The sequence below is a fragment of the Aquarana catesbeiana genome, linkage group LG03 (assembly GCF_042186555.1).
Source record: "Aquarana catesbeiana isolate 2022-GZ linkage group LG03, ASM4218655v1, whole genome shotgun sequence".
Classification (NCBI taxonomy): Eukaryota; Metazoa; Chordata; class Amphibia; order Anura; family Ranidae; genus Aquarana; species Aquarana catesbeiana.
Window position 1 is genome coordinate 65,248,022 of NC_133326.1, and position 19,644 is coordinate 65,267,665.

The 19,644-nt window shown below is 41.6% G+C and overlaps 1 protein-coding gene across 2 annotated transcripts in view; it reads left to right on the plus strand.

Moving 5' to 3' along the window:
* ATP8B4 (ATPase phospholipid transporting 8B4 (putative)) overlaps positions 1 to 19,644 on the plus strand; it is a 576,024-nt gene that overhangs the window by 109,370 nt on the left and 447,010 nt on the right. For both annotated transcript variants that reach the window (XM_073618636.1, XM_073618637.1), the window contains exon 4: positions 127 to 185. In XM_073618636.1, coding sequence (XP_073474737.1) covers positions 127 to 185 — 59 coding nt within the window. The remainder of the gene's footprint in view (positions 1 to 126; positions 186 to 19,644) is intronic.

Genomic DNA, 19,644 nt, shown 5'->3' on the forward strand with positions numbered 1-19,644 from the left:
GTTGAAATGCCAACACATTCCAACCCTAATATCCCCGAGAAGCTATTGTTAGTGTGCAGTGCGTCCATTAGTTATGTTTATTCACAGCTTCAATGACAACGTCTAATAAAGTTTTTTCTTTTTTAGAGGAGGAACGTCGAGTCAAAGCGAACGACCGTGACTACAATGAAAAGTTTAATTATGCAGTGAGTATTATTTATTGGTTATAAGTTTGCCTAAAGTATTGTATAATGAAATACATTACATGTCCAGTCGCTGTTCGAAAACGACATGACTTGAAAGCTGGGGAGTCATTTCTGTGTGCTTGGATTGAAGTCCATTAGGCCTCGTTTACATAGACGACAAATGGGTGGTAAAAACTGACAGGTAATTTGCGTTATTATGTTTTTTGTTCTGAGAATGCGATTAACACGAACAACGGCCGTAACATTTGGCCGTCAAATCAAAAAAGACAATATACAGTAGTTAGTAGAAGTTGAGACCTAAAGCCTAGTACACACAATGAGATTATCAGACGAATGATCATCCTTTTTTTTTTTTTGTATGCTAGTCTCCATATCGAAAATGAAGAGGTTACTAAAGTTACAAAAATTCTCGTACGACAGACTAAAAATTCAGTTGTAATGTTACTGCGTTGTATTTTGTTGTATTTTTATTCGATTTTCAAATGAAAACTGTACTGATTAACCACCTCAATACAGGGCACTTTAATCCCCTTCCTGCCCAAGCCATTTTTCAGCTTTCAGCGCTGTTGCACTTTGAATGACAATTGCGCGGTCATGCTACACTGTACCTTAATGAAATTTTTATAATTTTTTTCCCCACAAATAGAGCTTTCTTTTGGTGGTATTTGATCACCTCTGCATTTTTTATTTATTGCGCTATAAACAAAAGAAGAAGGACAAGTTTGAAAAAACACAATATTTTTTACTTTTTGCTGACAGGGAATGGGTTAACACTAGGGGGTGATCGAGGGGTTAATGTGTGTCCTAGGGAGGTGATTCTAACTGTGGGGGGAGGGGAGGGGACCGATCGGTGTCCTTATGTACAAGGGACACACCATCGGTCTCCTCTCCTCTGACAGGACGTGGATCTGTGTGTTTGTTTACATACACAGATCCACGGTCCTGCTCAGTTACTGGGCAATTGCGGGTTCCCGGCGGACATCGCGGCCCCCTGGCACGCGCATCGGGTCCCCAGTAACGCGGTGGGCGCACGCACGCGCCCCCTAGTGGCTCGGGAAGGCGATCACGTCATATGACGTCCGCCCAGAACGAGAGCTGCCTCGTCCCACCGTCATATGACAGTGGGCGGGCGGCTAGTGGTTAAACAAAAATCGTATGATCTGGTATCGTACAAGAAAAATTTTTGTGCTTGTTCCATTGGATAATTTCGCACGACCTGTCCTGATTGGCTCTTGAAAGCTGTGTACTAACGATCAGATTATCGTACGATCGATTCGAAAGCAGTATTTTTCACCTGATTTTCATCTCATGTATACGGGCCTTAATAGTGCTGGGTCTAGTGGTGTACATCAATGTTTCTCAACTCCAGTCCTCAAGTACCCCCAACAGGTTACAACTACTAAGGCAGGGAAACTGATCAAATCACCTGTGCAAAATAATGGAAAGCTTGAAAACATGACCTGTTGTGGGTATTTGAGGACAGGAGTTGAGAAACATTGGTTGAGACACAATTGACCTCTGGAAGATTTACCCCCCTTCATGACCAGGCTATTTTTTTGTATTGTGACACTGTACCTAAATAAAGTTTGTCATTCTTTTCCCCATAAATTGAGCCTTCTTTTGGTGGTATTTGATCACCTTTGCGTTTTTTATTTTTTACGCTATGAACAAAAAAATCCGACAATTTTGAAAAAAAAAAAAAAGAAACAATATTTTTTACTTTCTGCTATAAAACATACACAATAAAAAAATTTAATCAAAAAAAAAAAAAAATCAAATTTCTTCATAAATTTCAAACTATGGGATATTTATATATATTTATTTATTACATTATTATTTATTATTTGACATTAATTGACACACTTGACACGTTTTGGGAACTAGTGACACTAATATGGTAATCAGTGCTAAAAATATGCACTGTCGCTGTACTAATGATGCTGGCTGGGAAGGGGTTAAACATCAAGGGTGGTCAAAGGGTTAAATGTGTGCCTAACAAGTGTTTGTGTACTGTGTGAGGTTCTTTTATTAGGGGAAGAGATTGCATTTTTTTTCCTGCTTTGCAGAAATAAAAATTCCATTCTTTCCCCCCCAGTCAGAACAGTGATCTGCCTTGTTTACATAAGCAGATCACAGTTCTGTCTCTCTCTCCCTAACGATCGGCGGGTGCCAGCGGACATTGAGTACCCAACATCCGCTGATCAGCTTCCACTGTGTATAATGACAGCCCCCCCTACCCGGAAGTAAAACTGCTATAAAGCGTTCTGGAAGCAGTTAAGGTAATTCACATTTTTATTGATCACCCAAAACTTACCTCCTATGACAGCTGGAGGGGTTCTTCAACATGTCGCAACTGTAATGCTTTGCTTCATGACGAATTTAAGTTGACACGTCAGTAGGACTACGGTTGCCGTGCAGTATTTAAAGGCAAGATTTACCTTTGGAAAAAAATCAGTATGCAGCAGTATTCCTGAATGCACATAAGCTGCTGTTCTAACATCTTCTGAATGGTGATCCACTGTGGATCGCTTTCCAAAGGGACAGTAGAAACTGCCACCTGTGTAAACAAGGCCTTACAGTAGGTACCCAGGGCTATGGAGCGTGGCAGAAAAGGTGCAATGCAGACATCACTGCCACTGGCTTAGAGGGAAAATGATATGGGTAAGACTAGGTTTTCTAAGCTGTACGATTGCATTTTCCTGATGAGCCTACACTACCAGTGAATGGTGTCTGCCGGTGGTAGGTAGGCAGGCATGTAATTGCCACTCAGTCAGGCTGCAAATGGCCAGATCTGGAGTCTGTGAAGAAAAAAAAGGGAAAAATACCAATCTTATTCAGGCCAATTATTTCCATACAAAGATTTGTATTGTAAATGATGTGGCATATTCGTAAAGTGATACTAAACACGTACTGTTTAATATACATTACCCCCTCTCTTTCTGTATGTAAGTGATGACATAGCAATTATGTTAACAATTATTTTAGGCAAACGGTGGCAGTTTTAAAGGAGTTGTAAACCCTCACAGTTTTTCACTTTAATGCATTCTATGCATTAAGGTGAAAAACCTTTTGTACTGCAGCAGCCCCCCAGAGCCCCCTTTTTCTTACCTGAATCCGATCATTCCAGCGACTGGGACAAGCCTGGCAGCTCCAGCCGCTATCTCGGGTCTTCATTAGATAGATTGATAGCAGCGGGAGCCATTGGCTCCCGCCGCTGACAATCAAATCCAGTGACACGAGAGTGGGGGGCGGGGCTGAGTCCTGCTGTCTGTCTCAATGGACGCAGCAGCAGGCAGGACTTGGGAGCACACCCACACAAGTGCCCCCATAGAAAGCGGCTCTCCGTGGGGGCACTCGAGAAGAGGAGGAGCCAGGAGCACGGCCGGGAGACCCCAGAAAAGGAGGATCGGGGCCACTCTGCAAAACCCTTGCACAGAGCAGGTAAGTATAACATGTTTGTTATTTAAAAAAAAATGAAGCTTTACAATCACTTTAATATGTCATACAAATATATACTGTATTTGAAATCAAATATTTATTATTTTTTTGGCAATAACATGGTGTGGGGGGATTTCTGCCAGTGACAGGCTGTGTCATGCCCCTCCAGCCTGTGTCTTAGAATAAGAGAGAGGTGAAACCTCCATCAGTCAACATGTACTATCCCACCAGCATTGTGTTTTTTTTTCACCTCATGGTGTTTAGCTGGTTAGTGGGCATGGAGGAGGAGGGAGGGAGTGGGCTGTCATTTACCATTGTGTATGCACCCACATGTGTGACTCTATGGTCACATGGGCTGCTCAGATGTGATAGGGAGGAAATGCTCAGGGGAGAAATACACTGAAAACTGAGCATGTGCACTAGCTGCCAACACTGCTCTGTAATATCCCCAACTGCAGTGGGGACATGGACAGGAGGTGGAGATAGAGAACAGCAGTATCAGCCAGGTTTTTTGCAACATACAGAAAACGAATCCCATAGTGATTGAGTGCGTATAATGAGTATTTAATACAGCATTTATTGATGGTTTTTAATTATGTGGGTTTAATGACACTTTCATTTTCTTAATATATGGAATATTCTTTAATTTTGTTTTTGAAGATATTAATGCAAGCTTAAAGTGGTTGTAACCCTAAAAAAAAAATGGATCCAGTTCCTTGAAAGCATGAATAACAGCACAGTGCTTGTGCAGTGTAATTTGTCGCTTTCTATAATCTAAAATACCTGGTTGATCCTGCCTGATACTGCCCTCCCCTTTGTAAACTGACCAAGTTTATCATGGCTGCTTATCCATGATACCAGGGTCAGTTTACATGTCTCTTGTTTGTTTCTCAAACTGACTGCTACGTATGTTCTGCCTTCATTTTAACTAGGGATGCACCAATTTTGTAAATGATTGATATCCCTTAAGCCCTGTTCACATTGGAGCAACTTGTCATGAACCCTATTGCCGGCAATCGCACTGTTCAAATCGGTGCAACGCCGACTTTGTGGTGCTACACCAATTTTATAAAGTAGTTCCTGTACTACTTTTGGTGATTTTGGGTGCGAATCTGCATGAAGCTGCACAGATGTCTTCCAAGTCCGGCTAAGATGCAGCTTTGAAATTACGCAATTTCAAATGAAGTTGCATGATTTCAAAGCAGCGATGAGTGTAAACGGAGGCTTAGTCCTGGACCCTGTGGTTATTCTTTTACATTTGGTTGATGTTGTTGAACATACTGAGGCTGAAGCTATACAGTGCGTGTTTCACGTGGCCTAGGAGGGTATCATTACAGATTTAGAGGTGGTGATTGGCTAATGAGGTTTTCCAGCTTCTTGGAAATTTCTTGTGTCAGTTTAAAGTAGGAAACCATTATTTCTTTGCACACATACTTCACTAAAAATTGCACAAGTCATTGAGAAGGTTTGCGGTGGGTAATGGGTTTCTGCAATTTCCTCAAGGATGGGAACATTTCATAGTCTGCTGATTTACGAGAAGCCAAAGAAACTGAAATACCTTCTAAATAGGACATTTTACTTCTTATACATGTCTGGATACATTTACATACCTCTGGACCTGTATTTTTTTTTGTGGATTGTAAAGAATATTCGTTGGTCGTTTTGCCAGTTTCTGAAAAAATTTTGTTGTATGTATACAATGACAATAAAGTCTATCTATCTATCTATCTATCTATCTATCTATCTATCTATCTATCTATCTATCTATCTATCTATCTATCTATCTATCTATCTATCAGTTTTACTTTACTAACCTCTAGAGCAAAGTGATTGTATTCTGGATACAGAATGAGGTTTCATTACACATGGCATTGCTCATATTTTCTCCAAATTTGCATACAGGCGAAGTTGTCTGGCAAAATAGAAAATGATGGGTCGGAGCAAACTATAGAAATGCCAGGGGTGTTTAAGCATTTTTTTAAGAACAATTAAACCACATAAGTAAAAGCTAACTGTTGATTAACATACACTTTGACTTTGATGATGACGATTTTGCTTGTGTTAGCTACAAGAATGTCCAAACTCACAGGCACAACATCTACACAGGAAATAATAGGAGAGAGAGTATTTCTGTGAAATGTGTTGTAAAGTCTTAGACCCCATTCACACAGGGGCAACACGACTTGCAGGTCGCCTCAGCGAGGCGACCTGCAAACGACTGCCCGGGCGACTTGCAAAACGACTTCTGTATAGAAGTCTATGCAAGTCGCCCCCGAAGTCGTACAGGAACCTTTTTCTAAGTCGGAGCGACTTGCGTCGCTCCCCTTAGAACGGTTCCATAGCACAGAACGGGAGGCGACTTGTCAGGCGACTAGGTCGCCTGACAAGTCGTCCCTGTGTGAATGGGCTCTAAACCTTGTGTTGATCTATATTATGCACATTGTTGTATGTTGTATAGGCCACACTTTTCTTACTTTTTAGTATAGACCTTTCTCAACCTTATAACCCTAGAGCAGTGGTTCTCAGCTCCTGTCCTCTGGACCCCCTAACAGGCCAGCTTTTATGTATTACCTTGGCGAGATGCAGACTAGAATACTACAATCACTGAGCAGCAAATGATATCACCTGTGATGTGTTTCAGTTATCTTGCAAACCTGGCCTGTTAATGGGTCCTGAGGATGGGGTACCCCAGATAAAACCATTTTATCAGGGGCAGTGGGAAAAATGCACTTTACATTGGTGGTCAGTGGGAGAATGTCTCTCTCACTCTAATGGTCAGAATGCCACCCTTAGGCTCCATTCACACTAGTGCGTTTTTTGATGCATTTTGCATTTTGCAGAAATGCATGGGAATTTTTTAACATGGGTTCCTATGGAACATGTTCACATCAATGCCTTTTTGTATCTCTGCATTTTTGGAACTTTTTTCATGCAAAATGCAGGGACTTTTTTTCATGCAAAATGCAGCGTTTTGCATGTAATAGAATTCAATGGACAAGCATCAAAAACGCAAGTGCACCGTTTTTGCACCGTTTTTGCAGCGTTTTTGCCGTTTTTTTTTTCTTTTAATTTTTTTTAGACTGTAAAAAAAAACTAAAAAAAAAAAAAAAAAAAAAAAAACGCAAAACACAAAACGCCGCAAAAACGCCGCAAAAACGCTACAAAAACGCTGCTCAAAAACGTGGCAAGCATGAAAAAAAAAACTCCAAAAACGCTCAAAAGCAACATGCATAGGTGTGAATCGAGCCTTACAGACCACTAAAAATATCATTGTGTCATGCTGCTGGCTCTAAAAAAATCAATAAGTATGTCTAATCAGCGCAATCACTGAACCTAAAAACCAGTGCAAAAACAGCAGTAGTCAAAATACTGCATGTGATTAACACAAAAATGTTGCTTGTTATGACCCCTTTTAGTGATTTCACCTCACATAAATATACCAAGAATAATAATAGTGCAGCGCAACATTTAAAGTTCACCAAATGTCCATAAAAAGGTCCTTAAACTGTTTTCACAATAACCAGTGTGCAATAGTGGCGTGATCCTCTTCCTAATTGACACCCAAAGCATGCAAACACCACAAGCAAGAATGGCTCTTCACCTCCTTACATGACCCTGCTATTACACTGAGGTCAAATAGCCTTTAAGAATTTCTCCTGCTGGTGTTTAATACCTTCGATGGCTCACAGTACATATAATGACTTTCCTCAGGTATCACTTGGTTCACTTATCATACTCTATGTTGTTATATGTAAGGGCTCTTTCACACGGGGGATCCGTATGTCCGTTTTTCATCCTTCCGTTTTCGGATGAAAAACGGACATACATGTATCCCAATGGAGCGTCGGATGTCAGCGGTGACATGTCCGCTGACATCCGACGCCGCTCCGATCCGAAAAGTGTAACGGAGGAAAAACCTACTTTTCCATCCGTTTTCGGATCGGATCGGGTGACGACGGACACTACGGTCCGTCATCATCCGATCCCCCATAGGGGAGAGCGGCGCTCTGACAGGTCCGTAGCTGCACAGCGTGCAGCGATGGACCTGTCATCTTTCTGCTCAGCGGGGATCGGCGGAGCGATCCCCGCTGAGCCAGCGGGTGTTCACGGGGCGGATCATCACTGATCCGCCCCGTGTGAAAGAGCCCTAAAGCATAAAAAAAGGAACAAATAGTGCTCTCTGTATACAGTATCTCACAAAAGTGAGTACACCCCTCACATTTTTGTAAATATCTTTTTATATCTTCAGCTATTTCCTTTTGTACCTCCACCCCCTCCCTTTAGAATGTAAGCTCTACGAGCAGGTCCCTCCTGTACCTTTTGTATTGAACTTTACTGTAATTGTGTTGTCCCCCCTATACATTGTAAAGCGCTGCGTAAACTGTTGACACAATATAAATCGCGTATAATAATAATAATAATAATATCTTTTCATGTGACAACACTGAAGAAATGACACTTTGCTACAATGTAAAGTAGTGAGTGTACAGCTTGGATAACAGTGTAAATTTGCTGTCCCCTCAAAATAACTCAACACACAGCCATTAATGTCTAAACCGCTGGCAACAAAAGTGAGTACACCCCTAAGGCCTCTTTCACACGGATGATCCGTATGTCCGTTTTTCATCCATCCGTTTTCGGATGAAAAACGGACATACAGTCATCCCTATGGAGCGTCGGATGTCAGCGGTGACATGTCCGCTGACATCCGACCCCGCTCCGATCCGAAAAGTGTAACGGAGGAAAAACCTACTTTTTCCTCCGTTTTCGGATCGGATCGGATGACGACGGACACTACGGACCGTCATCATCCGATCCCCCCATAGGGGAGAGCGGCGCTCTGACAGGTCCGTCGCTGCACAGCGTGCAGCGATGCACCTGTCATCTTCCTGCTCAGCGGGGATCGGCGGAGCGATCCCCGCTGAGCCAGCGTGTGTTCACGGGGCGGATCATGACTGATCTGCCCCGTGTGAAAGAGGCCTAAGTGAAAATGTCCAAATTGGGCCAAATTAGCCATTTTCCCTCCCCAGTGTGATGTGACTCGTTAGTGTTACAAGGTCTCAGGTGTAAATGTGGAGCAGGTGTGGTAAATTTGGTATAAAAAGACGAAACAAAAAATACTCTTGCGCACTGGTGTGTTGGCTAAAAAGTCCCAAGAGTTCAAGAAGGACTATGGATTTCGGCTTTGCTGCTCTCAAAGGATGGGATTGTCCTAGTGTTAAAAGAAAAGAAGAAAAAAAAAAAAAAAAAGAAAAAAAGAAAAAAAAGAAGAAAAAAAAAGAAAAGAAAAAAAAAGAAAAAAAGTGAGTAGTGAGTAGTTTTTATCTTGTTTTTAATTAAATAAATCTGTCAAGGATAATGCACTAGGCTGGTGCGCTCTCTTTTTTCTTCTTTTCTTTGTGTTAAATTTGGTGTTATCGCTCTCACTCTCTCATACTGGTCACTGTAAGTTCAACATTGCACCTCATGGCAAAGAACTCTCTGAGAATCTGAAAAAAAAATTGTTGCGCTACATAAAGATGGCCTAGGCTATAAGAAGATTGCCAAGACCCTGAAACTGAGCTGCAGCATGGTGGCCAAGACCATACAGCAGTTTAACAGGACAGGTTCCACTCAGAACAGGCCTCGCCATGGTCGACCAAAGAAGATGAGTGCGCATGCTCAGAGTCATATCCAGAGGTTGTCTTTGGGAAATAGACATATGAGTGCTGCCAGCATTACTGCAGAGGTTGAAGGGGTGGGGGGTCAGCTTGTCAGTGCTCAGACCATGTGCTGCACACTGCATCGAATAGGTCTGCATGTCTGTCGTCCCAGAAGGAAGCCTCTTCTAAAGATGAGGCACAAGAAAGCCTGCAAAGTTTGCTGAAGACAAGCAGACTAAGGACATGGATTACTGGAACCATGTCCTGTGGTCTGATGATGGTTTAGATGGTGTCAAGCGTGTGTCGCGGCAGCCAGGTAAGGCGTACAAAGACAAGTGTGTCTCTCCTACAGTCAAGCATGGTGGTGGGAGTGTCATGGTCTGGGGCTGCATGAGTGCTGCCGGCACTGGGGAGCTACAGTTCATTGAGGGAACCATGAATGCCAACATGTACTGTGACATACTGAGGCAGAGCATGATCCCCTCCCTTCAGAGACTGGGCCATAGGACAGTATTCCAACATAACGACCCCAAACACACCTCCAAGACGACCACTGCCTTGCAAAAGAGGCTGAGGGTAAAGGTGATGGACTGGCCAAGCATTTCTCCAGACCTAAACCCTATTGAGCATCTGTGGGGCATTCCCAAATAGAAGGTGGAGGAGCGCAAAGTCTCTAACTGTATTTCCAATAGGAACTAAGAAGTAGCATAAAACCACTCACATAAAGAGGTAAAAACAGTGTATCAAAGACCGTGGGTCTGAACACCTCACCACCCAATCAATAACCACTCTGCCATCATAGTGAGAAGCTCTTCCCAAATATCACCAAAGCATACAAACACCACGTGTCAAAATGGTTGCTCACCTCCTGCCAGATAGTGCTTTAGTTCTCTCGCTGATGCTTATAATCTCCAATGGCTCATGGTACATGGGGTGTCTTTGATACACTATTTTTACCTCTTCATGTGAGTGGTTTTATACTACTTCATCATTCCTATGGAAATACTGTATACAGAGAGGACTATTTATCCTTTTTTTATGCTTTAAATATAACAACATAGAGTATGATGAGAGAACCAATTGATACCTGAGGAAATTCGTTATATGTACCATGAACCATCGGAGGTATTAAACACCAGCAGGAGATATTCTTAAAGTGATTGTAAAGGCAGAAGGCTTTTTTTATCTTAATGCATTCTATGCATTAAGATAAAAAATCTTCTGTGTGCAGCAGCCCCCCTCAGTCCCCCTAATATTTTCCTGAACCCCATCTAAATCCAGTGATGTTGTAGGATTGTCTCGGCTGCCCGGGACTTCCCTCCTCATTGGCTGAGTCGGCAGCGTGGTGCCATTGGCTCCCGTTACTGTCAGTAAGTCAGTCAGCCAATGAGGAGAGAAAGGGGGCGGGGCCAGGCCGCGGCTCCATATCTGAATGGACACAGGGAGCTGTGACTCGGCTCGGGTGCCCCCATAACATGCTGCTTGCTGTGAGGGCACTCAGCAGGAGGGAGGGGCCAGGAACACCGAGGAGGGACCTGAGAAGAGGAGGATCTGAGCTGCTCTGTGCAAAACCACTGTACAGAGGAGGTAAGTATAACATGTTTGTTTTTTTATAACTAAAAAAACCGACACTTTACAATCACTTTAAACGCTATTTGACCTTGGTCTAATAGTGGGATCATATAAGGAGGTGAGCGACCATTCTTGCATGTGGTGTTTGCATGCTTTTGGTGTTAGGAAGAGGAACGCACCACTATAGTTATTTGGAACAAAGTTTAACTACTTTTTTTATGGACATTTGTTGAACTTTAAATGTTTGCATTGCACTTTGTTGTTGTTATACTTCTGGCTCTGCCAAGTGGTGTTGGCTCCAGAACTTTGCAGGCACTATCAAATATCAAATTGAAAGTCAATTAACCACAGCTCAAGGAACCCCTTAGCAACCTCTGGAGGAACCCTGGGGATCCATAGAACACCTGTTGAGAATGGCTGGTATACACTATGTGTATACTATGTGTTTGTCTTTTGTTGCTCAGACTTGCCAGAAAGCACATTACCTTTATGGTCTCCAACCAATCTGTACCCAAATGGATACACTTTTGCTAGATTAATCAGCCTATATCACAGTGTACATTGTTTTGACGTCTAAGTATGTATACATATTAGTAATAAAGATATAGTCAAGCTATTCAGTGCATAAAGACCCATGCTAAATTTGGCTTGGACACCTAGGCGTTGATGACCCCCGTCACAAAAAAGTTAAATGCATATGGTTATCGGTGTACAATATATTTTGCTAGAGTTTGTATGAGCTAAGTGGGAACTAGCTAAAAAGTTACAACACAAGCAATTCTATTCTTTAGTTTTGGTTTTTAGTGTCTGCTGAGCGCTTATAAACTGTCCTGTGATGAGCATTATGTGAATAATGTGCAGGCGCATAGCATTGATTTTATTTCCCTAGGTTCATTATCAGTCCTTGATGTTGTTTTCAGATTGCAACCTGCTAGTTGCTTGGTGTTCCTCCTGAAAGCTCTTTGTGTATGGCCAGCAATGTCCAAATAAAATGTTTCATTTGTTTTGCCCTAAATTGGTAACAACCGTAATGCACTGGAGAGATTGGGTTGGGTAGATGAATGAATATCTTTGTTAAATGAAGTACAGCTTTGATAGACACAACATGACCAGTAGAATTTGATGTTGACCTAAGGCTCCATTCACACTAGCGCGTTTTTTGATGCATTTTGCATTTTGCAGAAATGCATGGGAATTTTTTAACATGGGTTCCTATGGAACATGTTCACATCAATGCTTTTTTGTATCTCTGCGTTTTTGGAAAGGGTCGGGGACTTTTTTTCATGCAAAAAGCAGCGTTTTGCATGTAATGGATTTCAATGGACAAGCATCAAAAACGCAAGTGCACCGTTTTTGCAGCATTTTTGCAGCGTTTTTGATGCGTTTTTGGTGCGTTTTTGCCGTTTTTTTTATTTTTTTTTTTTGTAATTTTTTTTTAAGACTGTAAAAAAAAAAGAAAAAAAAAAAAAAACGCAAATCGCGGCAAAAACGCCGCAAAAACGCTACAAAAACGCTGCTCAAAAACGTGGCAAGCATGAAAAAAAAACCTCCAAAAACGCTCAAAAGCAACATGCATAGGTGTGAATCGAGCCTAAAAGTCCATTGCTGTCTATCTGATATTAATCTATTAAAGCGGTAGTAAACCGCCATGCTTTTTAATTTTCTTTTTTAAAGTGGTTGTAAACTCTCCCCCACAACTTTGTCCCATGTGAATCAGCATAAAAAACCCTAATGAACACCGCTTGTAGATATCGCCTTACTTCCATAGTATTGTTGTAATCCTTTTTGTTCTTTAGAATGACGTCACTGAGCATGCCCATATCTCCCATGATTTCCAGCACACTCTGTGTGCTTGACTATCTATTATCAGGACTTCCTACAGCACAACACTGAAATCCCACGCGACTGCATAATCACTCAGAGCTTCCTACTACACCCCATGTGACATCACATGGAGTGGAAAAAAAAGGCATCGGACAGCATTACTGCAGTCTTATCAGCTGAAGCTGATCAGACTGACATAGGCAAACACTAGATAATTGGCACAAGTAAATACTATGAGATAAAACAAGTCAGCTATGAGCAGGGAAGCAGGGTTGCCATAGAAACCTTGGATTGAGAAGGAGGCTTGGTTAACAGTACAGGAAGTGCTCAATGTAAGGGCGGAAATACACTCTACTGTGGACTCAGAAAACAATACTTAAGATGGCGCTGCCTTACCCCTGGAAACAAGTTTTTTAAAGTTTCTTTAAACAGTAAGTAATTTGTGATTTGGTCTGGATTACAGTGGCTATAGTTTGATAATTACTTATAATGGACTAACTGAAAAGAAGCATCAGAGTGGGAGAGTTTACTTCCTCTGTAAACCTGCAAGGTAAAGTTATAATGTGTCACATTATGTAAAACTTGCCTTAAAATGAAGCCCTCCAGCGGCGAGCTGTCATCGCTGACAGGACTTCCGTCTTCAGCCGTTCTTCGTTCCAGGTTTGCATCCTCCAGCCTTCTGATTGGCCGCACCGCGATGTCATCGATATGCACGGCCCAGGGCTGAGAAGGAACGGCATGGGCATGAGCGCATGCGCCTGTTACATCACCGGCCCATTCACAAGTAAATTTCTCCTAAACGGTGCTTGTTTAGGAGATATTTACAGTACCTAAAGGTAAGCCTATAATAAGACATGGATGAGCGAGTTTGGGGTGGAGGAACTTGACCCGCATGCACAGTCCTGACCTCAACCCGACAGAACACCTTTGGGATGAATTAGAGCAGGGACTGCGAGCCAGGCCTTCTCGTCCACATCAGTGCCTGACCTCACAAATGCAGTTTTGGAAGAATGACATAGACACACTCCTAAACCTTGTGGACAGCCTTCCCAGAAGAGTTGAAGCTGTTATAGCTTTAAAGGGTGGGCCAACTCAATATTGAACCCTACGGACTAAGACTGGGATGCCATTAAAATTCATGTGCGTGTAAAGGCAGGTGTCCCAATACTTTTGGTAATATAGTGTATGTATCATTGAAGCAATTGTACATGCATCCTCTATCAAAGATGTGGGATTGTTTCAATAAAATTATTTTGGCTTAACCTGGTTGTAAACGCTGACAGATACCCTGTGAAGTCACTAGCCTCAAGTGATACACAGAGATGAAACAAATCCTCCTACATAGGTTGGATCTATTTGTCTTTTCTTCTCTACAGCAACACAAAATGCAGAATTTATACAACTTCTCTGAGCTTTTCAAAAGCAGTGGGTTGGGAGCTGAGGATACACTCAACATGAAGAGCTCTGAGAGCCGATTGGTGAGAAGAGATACTTCACACAGGAACAGAGCTGAGTCTGTCAAGTCACCTTTTTTCTCTTGGTGTCAAAAAATGTAAAAAAGATCTAATTTCTTCATCAATTTGGGCCAATATGTATTCTGCTAGATATTTTTGGTAAAAAAAAAATCCCAATATGCATATATTCTATATTCTATATATTAGGGTTGTCCCGATACCGATACTAGTATCGGTATCGGCACCGATACCGAGCATTTGCCCAAGTACTTGTACTCGGGCAAATGCTCCCGATGCTTCCCCCGATACCTAGAGGACAGCTGTGATCGGCACGTGGGGGAGTTACAAGATTCTCCCCCAGCGGCTTTCAGCAGCTTTAGTGACATACAGCGGTGATCGCTCACCGCTGACTGTCACTGCATCCTCCTCCATGCCCCCTCCTTTCCTCTGTGCCTCTCCGCTGTCCCCCTGCATTCCTCTCTCCTTATCTGTCCCCCTGCATTCCTCTCTCCTTATCTGTCCCCCTCCGTTCCTCTCTCCTTATCTGTCCCCCTGCATTCCTCTCTCCTTATCTGTCCCCCTCCGTTCCTCTCTCCTCATCTGTCCCCCTCCGTTCTCCCCCTCAGTTCCTCTCTCCTTATCTGTCCCCTCCGTTCTCCCCCTCAGTTCCTCTCTCCTTATCTGTCCCCCTGCATTCCTCTCTCCTTATCTGTCCCCCTCCGTTCCTCTCTCCTTATCTGTCCCCCTGCATTCCTCTCTCCTTATCTGTCCCCCTCCGTTCCTCTCTCCTTATCTGTCCCCCTCCGTTCCTCTCTCCTCATCTGTCCCCCTCCGTTCTCCCCCTCAGTTCCTCTCTCCTCATCTATCCCCCTCCGTTCTCCCCCTCAGTTCCTCTCTCCTTATCTGTCCCCTCCGTTCTCCCCCTCAGTTCCTCTCTCCTTATCTGTCCCCTCCGTTCTCCCCCTCAGTTCCTCTCTCCTTATCTGTCCCCTCCGTTCTCCCCCTCAGTTCCTCTCTCCTTATCTGTCCCCTCCGTTCTCCCCCTCAGTTCCTCTCTCCTTATCTGTCCCCTCCGTTCCTCCGTCCTCCTCCTCCTTCCTTTGTGTATGGATAGAGTCAGCTGACTCTGTCCATTCACATAACTGAAACATTGTAATCTCCTGTGATTACAATGTGTCAGTTTATGAATGGAGAGAAGCCGCTGTCTTTTCTCCATTCATTCTCAGTGCAGCTGAGGCTGCAGAGAAAGGGACTGGGGAATCTCTATCCTCTATCTCTTTCTCTGTCTCAAGGGGGAGATATCAGAGGTCTGTTAAGACCCCTGATATCTCACCAAAGCCCCCCAAAAGGGCTGATTAAAAAAAAAAAAAAAAAAACAATAAAGAATAAAAAAATATTATTGTAAAAAATAAAAATTGTAAAAAAAAAAAAAAAAAAAAAAAACACACACACACACATACAACGTTCACCCCCCCCAAAAATAGCAAAAAAAAAAACTGTCACGTGACATTAAAAAAAAAGTATCGGTAATCGGTATCGGCGAGTACTTGAAAAAAAGTATCGGTACTTGTACTCGGTCCTAAAAAAGCGGTATCGGGACAACCCTACTATATATTCTCTTCCTCCTTTTGATTGGTAGCTATTCGTTTTATTGGACATCATTTTGTTTTTTTACAATAGGACCTGTGTGGTCCTCATATTTCACTTCTGGACATTTATCTTTGTACATTGTATTCAAATTATTTGTACACTTATTTTAGTCACATCTTCTATTTACCATTTTACACCTTTGCAGATTGACTTACTGCTGTGCTGGCTGCTATTTTTGCACAGCGCGGTATATATTTGTATATTTATCTATCTAGTAAGGATAGCAGCCTAAGAATTAAAAATAGTTAATGCTGATTGAGAGAATTTAGTTCCGCTTTTGGTGCTCTAAGCTGTTCTTGGTATTAGTATTGTGTTTCGTTCCTGGTATATATCCTTCCAGGTTTTATCTGTCTTTCTTTTACACAGTATACTTTTTAAATGTTTATTTTACAAATTTACAGAGTAGGATTGGCATTTTTGACCACCCAGAGTTAGCTGTATTTTGAACAGGTCATTTGATGATTAGGCTATGGCAGAATATACTATATAAAATATCATTTTTTATGTTTGTGTTTGCTAGCGTTTCTTTTGCTTTGACATTTGGTAGCAGTTTTGGAATATGGTGGGTCAGTTTGTTGTTTGATTATATGCATGCTAAGCAGTGTTAATTATAGTCTTAGGACTAAAATGTCATTTTAGTTTTAGTCCCATTTTAGTCTTCTGCAATTGTTTTATTTTAGTTGTATTTAGTCGACTTAAATCTCCAGTAAATTTTAGTCAACTAAAATGTCCTACGTTTTAGTCGACTAAAATCTCCAGTACATTTTAGTAATTGCAATTTAGTTTTAGTCATAGTCTTTTGACTAAAATGGCATTTTAGTTTTAGTCTCATTTTAGTCTTTTGACTAAAATGGCTTTTAGTTTTAGTCGTATTTTAGTCTTCTCAATTGTTTTAGTTTTAGTCGTATTTTATTCGACTAAAATATTATTCATTTAGTCGACTAAAATGTTTTCGCCGTTTTAGTCGACTAAAATGTTTTCGGCGTTTTATTCGACTAAATTAACACTGATCCTAAGAAAGGTAGAAGAAAAACACACACAAACCTCCACCTGCCAATAGTCTAAAAGAAATGAAGTGCATTATAAGTACTGTACATATGATTACCTACAGTTTGACGTGTATTTCTACAATTGCAATGGCCTATTAATCATTAGACTAGACTCTATTATACATCCTTTGGCGGATGGTTAATGGTGCAGCATTGGTGCAATGTTATTGTACAACCTCTGGCGTGCTGACTAAGCTTCCCAGCACCATAGAGGTTAAGATGTGGGTTTCCCTTTGTATTTTCTTACCTAATCATTTCTCTCCAGCAGATAGTGACAGTAATGGGTTGCAGCAGAAATCCTTGGCTGCTCACCATCCCCTCAGGCCAGATATCTGATACCTGGCACACCCCCCCTTTCTGTATGTGTAGCCAGATGGAAAGCCTCGAAAGTAAAACAACCTCCTTGTGTTCTTCATGAAAAACTGGCTGAATGTGACATTAAAATATCCATGTGCCTAAAACAGAAATTGCATCAGTATGGCCTCCTTCGAAACCCGATTTGTACACTTTACATTATTCTTATTCTTCCATTGCAAGAGACACATTAATAATTGATTTGCAGATCGGTTTCCTTTCCATTTCATTTCAGTGTTTTCATACAGCTGGTTGGTTGAAAGAAGGTACGCCATTAGTCTGTTTGATCAGCCACTTAACGAGAATACATGTTCTCACAGGGACTGCAACGTTGTCCTTTTTAGATTTCTATTTTTAGCGAAGCAAAAGAAAAAAAAATATCTGTTTTTTTTTTTTTTCACAATTTAACTAATTATATTTAAAGCTGTAACTAACGATTATTCTCATAATAGATTCGTTGGCCGATTATTGTTTTGATTAATCGGTTAATAACCTTAAAAGTGTGGTGTATAATTTAGTTAATATGTAAAGTTTAAAAAAAGGCAATTTATTCTTAATCTCTATGCAGTGGTAAATATAAATAATATATACTGTATATACTATTAGGGCCTGTTCACACCAAATGCAGTTCCGTTCAGTTCGTGCGCTTTTTTTCTGAACTAAAAATGCATGTACAGTGTTTTTAATGTATTCTAATTGCTCTAGTTCACACCATGCAGTGAGTTTCCGGTCAGTTTCCGGTGCAGAAACTGACCGAAAACACTGTGCATGCATTTTGTGCAGAAAAAAAGCGAATGGAACTGAACGGAACTGCGTCTGGTGTGAACTAGCACTTAGAGGAGATTTATACTGTATATACTATTAGAGGATAAATCTGGTAAACATCATCAGACTCAGATCTTTTTTTATTTAAAGTGGGGTTCCACCCAAATAACAAAAATACCTGAAAAATTCTAAAAAACAAAACAAAAAAAATTTGGATATTTTTTTTTTAACTTACCTCTAAATGCCTGTTGCTAGGTGGTCCCTCGTAGTCTGCCTCTTCCTTTGCCTGGGCTGGTGACATCACTTCCCCCTCGGCACAGGAAGGGCTCGGCTCTGCTCCCTCCCTCCTGTCAATCATCTGGGACCCATTACAGGTCCCAGGTGATTGAGCGGCCAACCACGGTGCGCAGAGCCGCTCGCGCATGCGCAGTGGGTGCCAGGCTGTGAAGCCACAGCCCGGCGCCCACAGTTGAAATGCCGGTGCCAACGAGCGGAGGGGGGGACGAGCAGGGCTTCGATCCCCCGCATTGCTGGACCCTGGGACAGGTAAGTGTCCAATTAAAAGTCAGCAGCTGCAGTATTTGTAGCTGCTGACTTTTATTTATTTTTTTTTTTAATGGACCCCCTGGGTGGAACTCCTCTTTAAAGAAAAAAAAAAGTTAGGCTGTTTTGCAGATTTTCAAACAGAACTGTAATATATTATATGCTGGCCATACAAAAACAATGTCTTCCTTCAAAAAATTTTTTAAGAACGTCAGTTCGATTTTTTTAATCGTTAATGGGGTCAAATCGACGTTCGTTTTCAACCACAGTGACAGGAAAATGAAGGCCTCATGTACACGGCTGCTGGTAAACGGACATTCAGGGGCAGTTAGGTGCTTTTTTCAGCTGCCCCTGAACTCATCCAATGTTATCTTATGTGTGCATGTACACAGGTTCATTTAATGTTGTTTTTAGGCAGTTGCATTTATAAGCTTTCCTTTGAAGGCAAAAGAATGAGTTCAGACACCGAAGTTTGACGCCAAACGCGGTAACTCACATTTAGCCGCGTTTTGTTTACAGGCGGTTTTTATTTTTGGCTGTTTTGAAAAATAAAAAACTTTTTTTTTCAAACGCTTCTTAACGCAAACACGGCTAAACGCGGCATGTAAACGTGGCAAAATGGACATTTTAAATGTGGGTTACTATCTCTCAAGTTAAATCGTTCAGAAGAGGTTGTAAAAACGTCCCGTGTACATTAAGCCTTATAAATAATAGAAGCTACTTGGTCATAGGACACATAGTGTATGTGGTTTTGGTTCAGAAATTACATTTATTTTAAAACAGAATGTTAAAAGCAAGTGAAAATTTCAAACAACATTCTTTCATTCAGCGAATGTACAAAGATTTTTCATATGAATATTCTCATTTGAAAATCGATCCATGTGGCCAGCATAAGGCTCGGTACACACCTATGCAATTTGCTTTTGATCTGTTTCTACAGTGTTTTTTGCTGTGCGTTAAGTACAGTATAGAGTGCCCCAATGGCAAGGTAAAGAACTTCTGCCTTTTGGAACCACTCACTTCCTGCCCAGGACTACATGTCCCATGAGGCATTGCTCCTCACACATTCACAAGTTCTCAGGCACTTACTGACATGTATGGATGGCGTGCTGCACTGTATTTCCTGATATGTAAATAAATAATGCATTCTGTATGCAGGCCAACTAAT